General features: G+C 53.1%; 1 protein-coding gene across 4 annotated transcripts; it reads right to left on the bottom strand.

Annotated features, from left to right (window-relative positions):
- Positions 1 to 98: 98 nt before the first annotated feature.
- On the bottom strand, positions 99 to 16,402 carry PARP3 (poly(ADP-ribose) polymerase family member 3). 4 transcript variants are annotated; one of them, XM_074283377.1, is made up of 12 exons: positions 16,260 to 16,365; positions 12,190 to 12,378; positions 11,726 to 11,851; positions 11,425 to 11,619; positions 5,125 to 5,260; positions 4,779 to 5,002; positions 4,208 to 4,366; positions 3,585 to 3,665; positions 3,018 to 3,195; positions 1,515 to 1,661; positions 737 to 803; positions 99 to 402 (listed from the first exon to the last, which is right to left on the bottom strand). In XM_074283377.1, the coding sequence occupies exons 2-12, from the start codon at positions 12,367 to 12,369 to the stop codon at positions 324 to 326; spliced, it is 1,572 nt and encodes a 523-aa protein (XP_074139478.1). In that variant the 5' UTR covers positions 12,370 to 12,378; positions 16,260 to 16,365; the 3' UTR covers positions 99 to 323. The 4 variants fall into 4 exon arrangements, with proteins under 4 accessions (XP_074139478.1, XP_074139476.1, XP_074139475.1 ...); XM_074283375.1 differs by lacking the exon at positions 737 to 803 and having other exon boundaries at positions 16,300 to 16,402; XM_074283374.1 differs by lacking the exon at positions 737 to 803 and having other exon boundaries at positions 16,260 to 16,364.
- Positions 16,403 to 16,504: the final 102 nt, after the last annotated feature.

Raw genomic sequence — 16,504 nt, 5'->3', positions numbered from 1 at the left:
GCCACTGCTCCCAGCTGCCCCAACCAAGCAGCCTCACTTCTGACCCCGGGTGGGGAGAGGGGGGCTACAGAGGGAGAGCCAGAAGCCACGAGAGGCCATCGGCCGGAAAGACTTTATTCCTTCCTGTCATATATTCAAGAAACGCACAGGCCCTGGGCTGGAGGAGCCTCCTGGGACCAGGGAGGAGGACCCGGGCCCCTGGAGCCCTGGGCCCCGGCCCCAGCAGGGAAGCTCAGAAGTGCAGCTGCAGCAGGTAGCGGAGCCGGCACTGGCTCTCCTTGTAGATCAGGTATTCGCTCTGGTAGAAGGCGGACCCTTTGAAGTCAGGCATGGGCACAGGAGGACCCTGGGGCACCATCACCTTGTGCCCTTCCAGCTCGAGCGCCACGTCCTGGCTGGGGTCTGTGGGGGCAAGGCCAGGGAGTCATCCCCATCTCTGGGCCCAGGCAGCCCAGCTGTGCTTGTCCCCTGCCCCCCAGGCCTCCCTGAGCCCCCTTCGGCTGGACGCTGGGAGAGACACAAATGTGATCTAGAATCCGGGAGCACTGGCCATCTGGGCTCCAAATGGGGAAACTGAGGCTCAGGGGAGCAGGGAAAGGAGGCGGGGTTCCCAAGGGCTTCCTCCTCCCCCCTCCCCCCCTCCACCCCCCACCCTCCCCACCCCCTCCTGCTCTTCGGCCTAGCTCCCGGGCCTCTTAACAAAGCCCTCAGTAAAGCTCCCCTCCAGCCTCCCCACCTGCCCTTTCCTTCCTGTGCCTCCATCACACCTCCCTCATTTTTGATCTCATGAGAAATCATTTCAACTATAATAAATGAAAAGAAGAATAAAACATCAAATGCTGCATCATTACAGGGACCCAGCCCCACTCCCTGAGAGAAGGCTAGAGCTCTGTCCTTTCTGGGGAGGGCGCTGGGGGTGGGGTGGGGGTCTACAGGTGAGGAGAGGTGCACATGCCCCCGACAACATGGATTCTGTTCCTTTTCTGTTAGTGGGCCAGGGGAGGGCGAACATCAAGAGAGGCCGATGCAATATCACTTAAAAACAATTAAAATGGAGACAAATGGGATGGGCAGCTTGGTGGGCATCTCTCTGAGCCTGCCAGCTGCCCCCTCCCCTGCAGCTAATCTCCTCAAGGGGAGGTGATCCCCCTTGGGAAATCAGTTTCAGATTTTTTAAGAGATATTTTTATCAATGCTTTTACTGCTTCTCAGTAAAAGCAAAAAGAAGTTACTGGTCTCCTCCAAGCCTCGCGGACACTCTGGGACATTCTGGGCCGAGCTCCAAGGCCCCTCCCAGATCTAGCTCTAGGCTTGTCTTCCTGGGGTTCCTCTTCCCCGGCCAGGCCCCCTCTACCCCCCCCCCCCCCCCCGGGTTTCCCCGGCCAGGCCCCCTCTACCTCCCCTCCCCCCTCCCCCCCCTGGGGTTTCCCTGCCAGGCCCCCTCTACCTCCCCTCCCCTCTCCCCCCCCTGAGGTTTCCCCGCCAGGCCCCCTCTACCTCCCCTCCCCCCTCACCGGGCTCCGTGTGGCCCTGGGCAATGATGCTGTGGTACCCCGGGGGCGGCTGCCGGAGGCTGCAGTCGTCCTGTGTGATGCGGTGCTCCTGGCCCAGGGCCACCTCGCTCAGGAACATGAGGCCGATTTTTTGAGAGGTGCAGCCCACTGCGGAACAGGGGATCAGGTCAGGCCGCGGCTAAGCCCTGCCCCAGCACAAGGGGGATGGGGTGGGGACAAGTGGGAGATGAGGCCAGAAGTGCTGGAGCGGGATCAAAAGGTCATTCTCACCATTCTCGTGGGGGGCCCTGCAGGGTGCAGGGGCAAAACTGTGAAGGAGACGGGCTGAGAGGATGCTGCTGGGCAGGACCTGGAACACAGGCTGGGACTGGGAAGCTCAGGTGGGCCCTGGCCTCGGAGCCCAGGACAGCTGTCTGGCCTCTGCCAGCTTTTGCTTGCTCTCCCAGAGAGATAAAGCTCACAGCTGGGGGGGATGGGGAGTGGGCACTCCCTAGGGGACTAAGGGCCGGGCTTTGAGAACAAGGCTGGCTGCTCACTCCCTTATCCATCCATTCAACCACTGACTGTCAATGGCCCACAAGGTACAGAGGCCTGGGCCAAGTCCTGGGGAGACACTGTCCCTGCTTTCAGGGCGGTCACTGCCTGAGGGGAAAGTGCACCTGCAGAAATGGCCTCAGACCTCAGAAAACCTGCCCTCCCAGTCCGGGCAGTGCCACAGGAGGGGCACCCGCTGGGCCCGGTCTGGCACCAAGCAGGCCCCGGCGGGGCCTAATCTCTGAGCCCTCACAAAGGAGGAACACGGGGAAGAGCTCTTTGCGGAGCTCAGAGTGCTCTCTAGAAGCTGGCCTGTCCCAGACTGACAGCAGGCTCTTCCCGTCCGGGACAAGGGTCTCAGTCCCAGGGTCCTCACCAGGGGCCGGGCCATACTGACAGTGAATTTGCCACTGGTTCCTCTGTGCAGAAGGGTGGAGGGCCACAGGGGTGGAATGGGGCATACTCTATCAGACGGGCCTGAGGCCCCTCCGGTGTTCTTGTCTGAGCTGCTTCGTCATGAGGAGGGTGCGAGTATAATGGGAGTGAGGGTACAAGTCATTGGCAAGTGATAAGGATGCTTAAAAAAGTGTCAAGGAAAAGATCGTGGCTGAAACGAGAACAGAAAAGGGAGGTGGCAGGGCGGGGGGGGCAGGCCCTGAATGATGGGCTAACGAGCCTGGGAGTCACAGATGGGGTCGGAGCAGGGACAGGAGCCTCTCGCCTGAGGAAGCCCATCCTGGGCACAGCACAAAGGGCGACTCGGAGGAGGCAGAGAGAGAAGATGGGAATGGCTGCGAGGGCTGGACCGGAGGAGGGGGCTGGTAGGACAGGCAGGAGCCAGCGCTCCCCAGATCCCCCAGAGGCCCCAAAGATGAACGAGCCGAGAAGGGGAAGAGAACAAGAGGCCGGGTTCTGGAGGCCTGGGGGGGGACTCCTGGCAGGGGCCTGGGCCGGGGGCAGAGCTCTCACCGTAACAAGCAGATTTGCTGTTCTCAGAAGCAAAGTAGATGCCCTGGCCCACACGCCCACCCGAGTGGGGCATGATCCGGAGGCCGCTCTTGAGGATGGCGGCCACCACGGCCACGTTGGTGCCGTGCCACAGCAGGCGCCGGTTCTCCAGGTCGGTGTGGGCCCGGAACCGCTCCCCCTGGAACACAGGGTGGGCAAGGGTCAGCGCGAGGCCGCAGGCCTCAGCCAGAGAGGGGACCCGGATGTCTGTGGCAGAGGCCTGAAAGGCCCTGGGCCCTCCACTGCCTCCCACCAATGTCAGGGTCACTGCCCTTCCCTGGGCCCGTTTCCTCATCTGTAAAATGGCGGCGATGAGCCAGCTGCCGTGCAGAGTCCCTCCCGGCTCTGCATTCTAGGGTCCATGGGTAAATGGGCTGTGGACCAGGAACTGAAGTGTTTGGCAGAGCTTCAAAGAAATGAGGCAACATATTTCCACGGGTCTCCTCCAGCTGCCTTCTCCCCGGGGGAGGTGGGGCTGAGAGAAGGCCGCACTGGGGCGCCGGGGGCGGGGGCCCTGACTCCCCTCACCTCGCCCTCTCGATTTATTTTCCAGACATGGAGGATGCGGAGATGAGGCCATCCTGTCTTCTTCAGGTAGATTTCAATCAGCTGCGGAGAGAAAGGGAGAAAGCTGAGGCTGCCAGAAGCTGGGTAGGAGGAGGAGGGAAAGCAGAGGGTCTGTGGGGGGGGGTAGCTGGCTGGCAGAAAGACCCCGCCTCAAGCAGGGCTCCCGTGTCCAAGGGCTGCCACTTCAGACCCAGAGCCGCTGGGCCCAGCTGGCCCAAAGTCTGCTTGGCAACGAATGGCGCCTGTGGTAGCTGCGGTAAATACAAACCCACTGGAGTCACAGAGTCAGTGTGAAAGGACTTTACAGACACCACAGCCAGCCTCCTCTTGTCCACACAGGAGGCCTGGGGGTGGCCCTTGTCCGGCTGACTCAGGAGAAGACTAGAACCCGGCTCTTCTGACCCCTAGCCAAGCTCTCTCTTGCCACTGTCCAAGACTTACCATTCTGGGCAGAGTGGAGAGAGACAGAATGGGAGAAAGCAGGCCCGGGGAATACTCCTCCTCCCCCTCCCCTATCTCCTGCTGGCCAGGAGGGGACTGGTTTCCTGGCTCTCTCTGCCCCCACCCGGGGCTGCACCCCACACCTTGTACTCATGAGTGTCGGTAGCCAGGAGCTGTAGCTGGCATTTCAGGAGCCCGTAATCCCGATCCAGTGGGTGGGGCACTTCTTCCATCTTTATCTTCTGTTCTTCCTCCTCCTGTCCAGCCTTCAGGGCCTGGGCCAGCTCAATGTCAGCCAGGACCTGGGATGAAGTATAGACTGGTACCCGGGGCCCATGTTCTTCTGCCCACTCTCTTCTCGGCCCATCCCATCCTCTCTGCCTTTCTCTGTTTCCTACCTTATTTTCTCTCCATATCTCTCATTTGACTATCTCTGATCGTTGCTTATCTGTCTGTTCTACCTTTCTTCTTGTGTCTGTCTCCTACAACCTGTCCATTGCCCCCCATATTTCCACCTGTCTTCCCATCCATCTGTCCCCTTCTCTCTCTGTTCCTGTGCACTTGCCTCCCCCACCTCCATCTATCTCCCCATTTGTCTGTCTGTCCCTTATATGCTTACCACCCCCATCTTTTTCCATTTGTCTTTCTATTCCATCCATCTGTCTCCACTCCTGTCCATCTGTCCCCCCCCCCAGCCATCCATCTGATCCTCACCAACAACATGTCCTTCTTGGCCTGAAGGACCTCCCGGGAGTTGATGGGTGGGGGTCGCATTCGGCCAAAGTTATGGGGGATGATTGTGTAGAAGCGAGAGGACAGCTCCTCCAGCTCCTTTGTGTCTGCACTCTTCTGTAGGGCAGCCTCTAGGGCCTCCAAGGCCTCAAAGCCCTTGGCAATCTGTTGCTTGCTCAGCTTTCCCAAGGGCATCTTCTTAACATCTATTTAATAGGTAGGGGTAGGAGAAGGAGCAGGATGAAGTGGAGGCCCTGAGGTAGAGCTATCTCTAGACTCTTTCCCCCTTGATTATCCCTTCTCCAATTTTCTCCTTCACTGTTCTTACCAAGGTTCATGGTCTTCATTGCATCATTGAACATGTCATGGCTGAAAATGAGGGACACCAGTTCCTGGGTGGCTGAATCTAGGGTACAGGGCTTGACATTCTGCCGAACAGCCTGAACCCTGTCCACTCCGGCCACCTGGGGAGGAGAACCCTCCAGCTCCTAAGAGGAGGAGTGCCAGAGGCAGCAGCTGCCTGTCCCCCAAGTCCTAAGCTAGGGCCTCCCTTTGTAGGACAACACAGGATCACTGAAGGGTGACCCACATAACTGCAACAGCTCACTTCTCTATTGCCTTAAGTCTCTTCTGGACAATAGCTATGGGTGTCAGAGTGTGCTAAGACTACTGCTTTTTAATAGAGGGAGAAACTGAACACTTTGCGCATAACCACGGAGCTGAAAGATGTTCTGAGTCCTCCTGCTGCCTGGTCTCTCCTCATTTCTAAGCAGGAGGAGGTGGGGGGGGTACCCACGGTCTACTGCCCAGGATATAAGATCCAAACTGCACAACCCAGCATCCAAGGCCTTCCATTCTCGGCTCCCACTAACTTCCCTAGCTTCTTCCCCAATCTCCTTGTTAAAGAAAGAAGGTACAAGCAGCTGCTTTTTCTACTTCACTTAAAAATCACAGAGCCCTTTGCTTGCAGCAGCCCGGGGCAGCATTGTCTCAAAGCTGAGCCTGGGAACCAGCTCTAGAAAAGCTTCTTCAATCCCTGACGTGCCTGAGTCCAGGTTCCAAGTGGGAAGCTCTCTATCATCCCCAGCCCCTCCCTCCCTTTCAGGCCCTGATCCTTCCCCTTGCCCATGTTCTGAAGAGAACAGAAAATCCTTCCTTTGCAATGTTTGTGGCAGCTCTTTTTGTAGTAGCTAGAAACTGGAAGATGAATGGATGTCCATCAGTTGGAGAATGGTTGGGTAAATTGTGGTATATGAAGGTTATGGAATAGTATTGCTCTGTAAGAAATGACAAACAGGAGAAATACAGAGAGGCCTGGAGAGACTTAAATCAACTGATGCTGAGTGAAATGAATAGAACCAGAAGATCGCTGTACACTTCAATGCTGTATGAGGATGTATTCTGATGGAGGTGGAGGTCTTCAACATAAAGAAGATCCAACTCACTTCCAGTTGATCAATGATGGACAGAAATAACTACACCCAGAGAAGGAACACTGGGAAGTGAATGTAAATTGTTAGCACTACTGTCTATCTACCCAGGTTACTTATACCTTCGGAATCCAATACTTAATGTGCAACAAGAAAGTGGTATTTACACACATATATTGTATCTAGGTTATATTGTAACACATGTAAAATGTATGGGATTGCCTGTCATTGGGGGGAGGGAGTAGAGGGAGGGGGAGATAATTTGGAAAAATGAATACAAGGGATAATGTTATAAAAAAAATTACTCATGCATATATACTGTGGAAAAAAATTCTAAATAAAAAAAAAGTTGGATTTGAAAAAAAAAATCTTTCCTTTGCTTTGAGGCTATAATTTCCTGTGCTGTAGACCCAGAGAAATTAAAGCAGGAAGGGACCTTAGAGATCACCTAGTCTAACCTCATTTTACAGAGGCAGACAAAGTCCCAGGGAAAGGAAATGGTTTGCCCAGGATTACCCAACTAGTAAATTAAAAAAAATTTGAATCCAGGTTTGTTTGTTTTTGATATTTATTCCTGGAACAAGATGGGGAAATAAAAACCAAACAGTTGTTTTATCACTGATAGAGATCTCCCCACATTTGCCCAGAAAGAGCACGGGCCACGCCAGGCCCTTGCCTCCTCATCCATGGCTGCCTAGAGCTCCTCCCGTGGAAGCCCCCAATACAGGGCCAGATTAACCTTCCTACCGCCCCACTTGGGCCACGTGCACCCTCGCTCTGCAGCTTCCTAGGCCTCACTACAGACAGCTTCCCTGACCTTTCCTCCGAGTTCTCCTGTGTGGGCTATGGCTGCCCTACAAAGAGGATGATTCTCCCATCCATCCTTTCAGTTGTCCTGCTTCTGTCCGTGGGTTCATGCCTCTCCTCTTCACCCCAACTGTCCTCCTGCCACAACTGCCGTCTCTCTCCTTCGTGGTCCACCTCCTTTAGGAAGCCTGCCCTGATGCCATTCAGCAAGAAGAAAATAGGCCTTTCCTATTTCTGAATGTCCACAGAACTGTGGCTGGCTTTCTCTTATGACCAGTGTCACAATCTACCTTCCTGTGTAATTATCTGTATCATTTGATCCCCTCTGCAGAGAGTGAATCTCTATTCCTTCTTGGCTTGCCTCAGCAGAGTCCTATGCAGAGGAGTTCAGGAAATGTTTGATAAATAAGTGAATGAGGAAGAGGCAGAAGGGAAGGGGATGGATCAGACAGGATCCCACAGCCCTGGAGAATTGCACAGTGTGCCTTAATCACAGCAGAAATCATTCTTCCCAAAAGAACTGGATCATTTGCATCTCTACCCTTTTATCCCACAGATCCTAGGTTTTTAGCACTGGGAGAGGCCTTGGAGATCACAAAGATTCCCATCTATCGGAGCTAGGAGGAACCTTTGATGTGATTGAGTCCAATCTCATTTTTCCTAAGAGGAAAGTAAGATCCAGAGATCCCACAGTCAATGGACAGCAGAATCAGCACTTGAACCCAGGTGTTCTGCCTCCAAGCCCAAAGCTCCTTGTGATGAGTCTATTTTACAGCCTCCCTAACTGCCATTTAGACAGTGGTAAAAGATTTTCAGGGACAGGGATCCCGCTAATCCTTGGAGCACCTATTCTTTTGCTGGATCATTCTGTTCATCAGAAAATATTTGCACAAAACTACAGAAAAAAATTGGAAGACAGTTTGACAAAAATATATATATATATATATATATATTTCAATCAGTATCTTCCAAAGTCTACCACAATAAGTAATAAATGGCCACTCAATTTAAGTGAAAGTTCTCCGAATCTGCAGGATGAATGGCAGGACCAGGCCGGAAATGGCCTAATAAATTTTCATTTTAAAACCTCCAGGATGGGGCCTAAATACTTTCTGAATTATGGGAGAATGGAACCTATAAGAAGGATCCTCTGAAGAGACCAACTCCCAGTATCCTGGGCTTGTAACCATAAAACAGAGCTGGGCATGGGGACAGGACTGGAGACCAGGACATGCAAAAGTCAGTGGAAGGGAGACATTTACCAGGAAAAACCAGGAGACAGCTGGTTTCAGATATTTGAAGGCTGTCACAAGGAAGAGAAAAAGAGAAAAAGACTTTCTCTGTTTGACCTCAGAAGGCCAAACAAGGAACAGTGGAAGGAAGCTGAAGATTCAGGAAAACATGACAGTGGTTGTCAAGTGTTTGAAGGGCCATCGTGATGAGGAAGGATTAGTTTTGTGATATCCAAGGACAAGGAGCAATAAGGTAAATTTGGGCTGGCTGTTGAGTGACCCCAAAGTAGAAGAGGCTGCTTTGCTTCTGGCTCTTGGCCCCAATGCCTGCTTTGCTCAATGCCTGACACACGGCAGATGTTTATACATCATGATAATTGGGTGTCTGGGGCAAGGTAGAACTCCCCCTTACTGGGGGCCAGAGAATTCCAGATTTGGGGCTGATTGAGGATTAAGAAGCCATTTCATTCAATCCCCCAATTTTATAGATGAGAAAATTGAGGCCAGGAAAGGTTAAGTAACAAGCAGAAGATCAGACTGTAGAATCAAAGCCAGAGTTCCCTGTATCTCCTGTCCCCTCTGTGCACATATGGCACTGTATGGAATAGGGATGCCAGATTTCTGCTCTCCTCAGTAGATGCTCAGACATCCCTTTCCACTCTGAGATCCCGTAACAGTGGAATAACAGCCCCGTACAACTCAGCCAATGAACTCATTAACTCCTCTACCTCCATTCTTACTCCGGGATCCAGCCAGACTAAATATTGAGCTCGACATGGCTTTCTGTATCTCTAGTAGGTTTTCAGTGGTTCTGGGAAAGGTCTGACGCGCCTCGTGCTTAAGGCAAAGTCAGTGAGGATGAGGTCAGAGCCCAGCTTGGCCACCACTGGCTTTGTGAGTTTGGACAAGGCTCCCCCTTCTCCCTGGCTGTGTTTCCTCTTCTGTAAAAGAAGAAGCTTGGACACCAAGTGATCCCTAGGATTCTTTGAAGGAGCCTACAATCCTTTATTTCATTTGTCCCAGGAAGACTTGAGAGGAAACCAAGGGTGTGCTAAAGCCAACTTGACCATGACTGTTAAATTTTTCAGGGTGAGCACTTACACCTTGAAAATGAGCAAACTACAAATCAGGATGAGATTTCTTATTTTGTTGATTGCAAGGACTCTTACAAGAAAATGATGGAGAAAAAAATAATACAGTTTAAATTTTAAGATATTCTGAATTTTTTGGAGAGCTGGTTGTTAAATATTAAACAGCACCCTTCACAACAGTGGCTCCAGAAGCTTGGCAACAGGCAGAGAGAAGAGCAGAAGTTTTCCCATGGCAGACAGTACTTGAGGAGATGCGGTAGTCCAAGTAAGTTAAGAAGGCTTATCTTATCATCTCTCTCTTTTACCTCCCTAACATCTCTTTTATCATCCCTTCTTCTCTTCCTGAACACTGCCTCTAACGCAGTTCAGGTCCTCATTGCAGAGCTTCCTAACTGCTTCCCTGACTCTAGATGTTCTCCTCTCCAGTCCATCCACACAACTACTAAATGGATAATCCTGAAACACAGATCTGACCATGTCACTTCCCTACTCAAAAATCTTCAGTGGTTCCCTCTTGTCTTTGTCCTCAGCTGGTCATTTACAACTCCTGGTCTGCTCCTGAGTTCTGATTGCACATTATTCCCTTTCACACACTGTCTGTGCCAGCCCATTAGCTCTTCTCCATTTCCAACATTGCATCCTTTGGGGGGGGGCTGCTCTTCTGGAATAAACTCCCCACCCACTTTCACTTTTTCTTAGCTTCCTTTAGAGCATGGCTCAGGGGATACTTTCCTCTGGCCCTTCCTTTTAGCATCCCTTAGCATTCCCAAGGGTACTGGACCCAGGTGATTCTGGGGGAGGGAGTGAGGCTGCTGATTTTGCACAGCTCTGCTCACTTAAATCCAATTCACTCACAAGTCAAGACATGGCCCTCCTGATGCCACTGGTCCCCTTTGAGAAAGAAAGACCGGAAATAACATCCGTCTCCTAGCTTCAGCATCCTTTCCCTCCTGAGATTACTTTGCATTACTCATCTTTCTGGTTTATGTCTAGGAGTCCAGGTAAACTTGGGGACAACAAGGGTGGGGGAGTCGGTGGGTCCCATGCCATAGATTTGGGGGCAGGGCCTTGCAGAGGTCAGAGGGAACAGGAGATACAGGGAAAGTAACACAAGCTAGTCTCTTTAGCCAATTCGGCTCAAACAACCATTTATGAAGAGCCTTTTGTGTGCCAAGCCTGTGCTAAGCACTCGGGGTTCAAAGTAAAAAATGAAAGTCTTGGTCTCAAAGAGCTCCTATTCTATGAGTTTTCCTCCTGGCAGGAAGAGAACAGATTCTCCTCCCCCGGGCAGAGGACCCTGGTTTCCCCCTATCTCTACTATCACCAGAGTGAGTCACAGGCCTCAGCAGGCCCTTGCGTCAGGACTCTCCCAAACCAGTGAACAAAAACCGTCCAAGGCGATGTGCCAGAGAAGTCAGATCTCGTCCCCTCTCCATGGCTCCCTGCCTGGAGCTGTGCAGGGCCTGAGAGCCCACACTTGTAGGCCTCTTCTCCTGGGAAGACCACAGGCTAACAGCCACAGTTCTGTGATGCCTTAGAGTACAAAAGCACATTATGCAGGTACAGGAGGGGAGGGGAGGGGGTCTCATCTGAACTTGACCCCTCTGAAGGGGTCACAGGAATTAACATTACAAATGAGAGATGAGGCTGAAGCTGGGAAGGTACCCGCCCACAGTCCCACCACACCAGCATGGGATTTGAACCCCACTTTTCCTGTTTCTAACCCAACCCTCTGGCTCATGGCTCGTGCTGCCTTGACAGGAGTGTGCAGGAAGTGCTTTGCAAACCTTAGCCACGAAAGCCTCACCCAAGGCCTGCAGACTGCCCTCATGCCTCTGCTTTCTCCCAGATGAGGCCCCTGGCTCTTACCCTTTCACTTTATAGACAGGGGAATTGAGATCGAGAGAAGCTGAGGGTATGCTCAGCTGCCACTGTCTTGGGGCTTTGACATCTGATCCCCCTGACTGAGTCTCTTTGGTTCTCTGTACACAGGCTTGGTTTGCTCCAGCTGTGCCCAGGAAGAGGTCCCCTGGGGCCCTGGCGGGGCAGATGCCTGGGAGGGACTCACCTTGACCTCAATTTCCTGGTCCTCTTTACCATCACCAGCCTGCACTTCAATGAGTGTATACTTGCCCGACTGGGCCACAAAGCTGTCCCGCTCAGCCCAGCGGTTCTTGGTTTTTTCCCAGAACTTCTTCTCAAAGTCTCGCTTAGCTTCATCCAGGGAGGAGAAAGTCTGTATCTTGCACTGGCCCTTTTCTCCCTGTGCAGACAAAGGCAGGGGATGCGCCCTGTTTAGGCCTGGGGCCTCCCTCCCCCCTGCTCTTGCCAGCCCCCGCCAAGGGCCGGGGTTTTGTCGGACCACTTACCACTCGACCCCAGCGGTTCCAGCTATGGTAGCTCCCATTCTCATCCAACAGCTGGATGATGTAGAATTTGTTGTTATTGCTCCCTATGTTGGTCTGGTTCAGGGTACAGTCATAGTCCTCGTATACCTGGGGACAGAGGCAGAGGAGTCGGGGCTCAGCCACAGCTGGACAGCCTCTTTTTCCTCTCATGCTGTGGGCCTCCTGCCTGACTGAAGGCCTGGAGTGGATCCAGGGGCCTCTGCTTCCAGTCCTGGGGTACTCAGCTCCCCCTGCTTTCTAAACTCCCCATCCTGGGGTTCAGAGGCTTCTGCCCGTCCTCAGGGCCTGCTGGATCCACTGAATGAAGAGATTGGCAGCTCCCCTCCCCAATCCCCTCCACCCTTTGGTCACTGCTATCCCAGGCCCAGGGCAGAGTCATTCACCAGCTCCTCACAGCAGGGAGTCACCCAAGGGGCTGGGCTCACCTGGACATTAGGCTTGCTGCTGAGTGGACACATGGAATCCACCCGAGCTTTCCGTGTCTCCTTGGGTGCAGCTTTAAGGGCCTCTTTGGTTGAGTGGAAGCTGTCCTCCACCTCTGGTTTCTCCTTCTTCTTCTTGGGGCTTCCAGTGCTTTCACTAGCTGCCTTGCGCTTGGGAGCCATTGGTGAAGCCTGAGGACATAGAGGTGTTCAAAAACTCCTGCCCCTGCCCTATGAGACTGTGTGGTAGACTGGCTAGAGAGCCAGGAAGATCTGAACCTGAGTCTACCTCAGATGTGGGGCAAATGAACAGACTTCTGAGACAAGGTTTCTGGATAATAGTCAATCTGTTAATTAGGCTAGCTAATAATCAACAAATTGATGGCCAAGGCACTGACTGACGAATATTTTTTTGAGAGGGAATGTCTCCTGGCAGGAGAAATTAATGCTGATTGGTGAACAACCATGGATATATTAATGAGAAGTGGGCTAAGAGTCTTCAGTTCTATAGAGAATGTGGCTAAATCATGAGACTCAGCCACCCCCAGCAATCTGGATGGAGTAATCCATCTTCACCCAGATCGCCCTGGTCGGTTCCCTTCTTCACGAGTGGGAACCCTAAACTCCAATGGAGGGGTTCAAAAACATGGACTTATTCCCTAAAGGCAAGGATTCACGTGGATTGGATTCTGTCTGCACTCTCCCAGCTGAGTCAAAGAACATGCTCCTGAGGATCAGGGCACTAGGACAACGCCCTTCACTTCAGGGGCTGGTCCTCGCTGGATAAAAAAAACCCCTAGACCCTAATTATTGTGTTATTAGAATAGAAAACAAACATTTCTCTCAGATACACACTGTGTGGCCCTGAGCAAGTGATCACCTCTGTTTATTTCATTTTCCTTACTGTGTCAAGATTGGTACCAGGTTAGTAGAGAATCCATCCCGTCCTACCTTTCCAACAGGTTCCCCAATCACCCTCTGCTACGGTCTCCTTGTCTCTGATGGCAGAGGGGCCAGAGCTCCGGAGGGCTCGGCATCAGGAAGAGCCGAGTCAAAACTCGGCCTCAGACACACACTATCTGTGCTTCCTCAGGTGGGTCATTTATCCGTCACTGGCCTCAGTTTATTTAACCGCAAACTGGGGATAATAATAGCATTCTCCTCCCAGGGATGTTATGATGCTCCAATGAGATAATCATTGTGAAGCACATAGCACAGTACTTGGCCCATAGTAAGGGTCAATACATGTTAGGAGATTGGACTCAAGAAGAACTAAGTTCAGATACAGCCTAAAGACACTAGCTGGGTGATTCTGTTTGCCTCAGTTTCCTCATCTGTAAAAACAAGTCAGGAAAAGAAATGGCAGAGCATTCCAGTAATACTGTAAGAAAACCCCAGTGGGGATACAAAGTTGGACACAACTGAAATGACTGAACATTATTACAGAAGCATCCTTCCCTTTAAAAGCATTTCCCCAGGCAACTTAGATAAAGCAAGAACTAGATTTGAAATCGGGAGACCTGAGTTCCGATCTCCCATTCACTAGCTATAGTTCAATCTCTGAACTTCAGTTTTATCGAATATTAAAAAAAGGAGACAATAAAAATGCCGGGGTATAATGAGAATATGGTGGTAGCTGATATTTTAAAGTTTGCAAAACACTTTACATCATTTTCTCCCCACAGCAGTACTGTGAGTTACATATTGTCAGCTAAAAAGAATTTCTTGAGCTTTTTTTTTTTTTTTTTTTTAAGATAATGGGGTTAGGTGACTTTCCCAGGATCACACAATAAGTGTCTGAGGCCATATTTGAACTCAGGTCCTCAGACTCTAGAGGGTGCTCTAACCACTGCACCTCCTAGCTGCCTCAATCTTTTACTTTAGTACTTTGGAGCTCCCCTTTGTCTCATCACATTTTCTCTCCTATCCTGCCTGCCTGTGTACATGCGGGGATCTTCCTGGCCTCCTGGAGGCTCCCTGATGGCAAGGTCTGTGTGCCCAGGAAAGATCGTTGCCCGCAGGAGGGATTCAGGGAATGTGTAGTGAGTCGGACTTAGGCTTTTTATTTAATGCAAGATGAGCATTTATGAAGTACCTGCTACAAGTCTGGTTTAAGATGCTGGGAACATAAGACAGAAAAATGAAAAACAATCTTTCCTCCTGGAGTCTGTGTTGTAGTAGGGCTGGGGAGGCGGCTAGAACATTCTCCCAGAAAAGGAGGTTCAGGAAAATCTGAGGAGGAGTAAGGTTCCCATAGAGAGGAAGAGAGGATCCCCAGCCTCAGAAGCGCCTGCCTGGGCCCCCTGCTGTGGTCTCGGAAGGAAAGACACTAAAAGGCCAGCCCTGCAAAAGAAACACATTCCTGACCTGGGGGATCGTGTCCAAAGGCATGAGGGCAGGGGAGGGAAAGCCAAGTTTAAGGAAAAGCAGATGGGCTAGTTTGACCAGAAGGAGACTGTGTGAAAGGCTGCGAAGATCAGTAAGCTGCGAGAGAGCTCGGAATCGGTGACGTCAGAATTATCAAGGGCTTCTCGCCTCAGACAATCTAACCCCCTCATTGCACAGGTGCAAGGTCTGAGGCCCAGGAGGGTCGGGGCCCAGCGTACACCGATGCAGCCTTAGAAGGGACTCAGGCCGCCTGGCTCGGCCCCCTTCATCTACAGAGAGGGTAAGACCTGGGGAGGTGAAGTCCGAGGTCCCGGGCGATAAGCACCAGCAGGATCTGCACCCGAGACTCCCAAAGGCGCAGCTGCTGCCCCATGATCTCACTGCCTCTGGCTGGCGGGCGGAGGCGCCAAGAGTTGTGCACTTTACTTAGGGGTAATACTAGGGAGCCACGGGGGTTTTTAGTAGGAGAATGGCGTCGTCAGATCGGTTTGGCCACGCGGAGGACGCTCGGAGCAGGGAGAAAGTAGAAGTAAGGATCCGGCTGTTGCCGGGTCCTGGTGAGAGGAGGTAAAGGCCCAGGCTGGCCCAGCAGCCCTACCCCTGCAAAGGGAGCAGGTGAGAGGTGGGAGCAACAAGACCCGGCAGCGGCCTGGAGAAGACAGGGAGAGCCGGGAGAGGAAGGAATCGGGGACGACGGGAAGGTTCCAGGTTGTGGGAAGACCGTGGTACCCTGCATAGAAACAAGGAAGTTCTGGGGAGGGTTCCATTTGGGTCCAGGGCTGCCAGAGGAAGAGTGCGTCCCAGGGGGAGACAAGTCCCACAGCAGGGGCTGCAGAGCTGGCCATTCTAACCCCCTCTGGTCGCCCGCACCCTCCTTTCTACTCTTGCGCTCCAAGTGGCAGCGTCCGCGGGTCCCGGGATGGGCCGCTGGGCGGGCCGGGCCCAGGCCGGAGAGAACCCTCCGAGGGCGGGAGGGCGGGAAGGAGGTCCCGCTTCGTGCGCGATGAGCCGTGAGGGGATCTCTGCATTTCCCGGCACCGCGCCGTGTGTAGCAGATGATTAATAAATGTTTTATGAACAAACCCATGAATCTGACAGCACGTGGCACTTTCTGGCTGTGAGCCGGCAGCGCCGCTCCCGGAGATGGGAATGCCAGAGGAGATGCTGCGCTTCCGGACGGATTGTGGGATCTAGACCCTGAGGGGCCAAAGGGAACCAGACAATGGGGAGACTGACTCCCTTTTAGGGGAAGGGGCTCCTTCTATCTGTGGGAAGAGGCTATCCTTCTCGCCCCACCCCCACCTCGCAGCCCCGCCCACGGGAAGAAACTAAAGGAAATTTCTCCTGCATCCCCGCGGGCTCCAGGCCTAGCCCTCAGGCCTTCTCCGTTTTCTGCCGATTCCAGGAATGCTCAGCTCCCCCAGGCCTGGCCCAGGCTGGGGCTGAGTCACTGATGGGAGAGGGCAGCAGGGATGGGGGGGGGGGGGGAGGAAAGCCTTGGAGAGGAAGCTTGTGGGATAGGAGGAGGTCAGAGCGGGAGGGCAGAAGGCTCAAGCGGGGGTGGGGGATTTGGGTCCTGAGAGGTGGGCATGCCTGTCTCTGCCCAGAGTGTCCCTCTGCCACCCCCAGTCCTGGTGCTAGAGTCGGTGTCTGAGACCCCCCAACAGCCTCCAGCTCATGCTCACCCTGGTTTCTGTGCCCTGCAGTGGGGCTCCTGGCACTCACCTCGGGCAGCCAGTTCTTGCTAGGGCTGGAGGGCAGGGCAGCGCTAGGGTGGGGCTTGAGCAGCTGCTTCTCCTCCCCCCCCCTGCACTTCCACCCCCCTTTTCCTACCCTCCCCATCTTCCCCCCCCCAGTCCCAGGGTGACCTCAGTAAGAATTTCAGGCAGTGGGCGGGGCCACCAGGCTGCCCGGGCAACGGGTGGTGCAC

Source organism: Sminthopsis crassicaudata, chromosome 1 (assembly GCF_048593235.1).
Source record: "Sminthopsis crassicaudata isolate SCR6 chromosome 1, ASM4859323v1, whole genome shotgun sequence".
NCBI lineage: Eukaryota > Metazoa > Chordata > Mammalia > Dasyuromorphia > Dasyuridae > Sminthopsis > Sminthopsis crassicaudata.
This window is presented reverse-complemented; position numbering and strand designations above follow the sequence as displayed.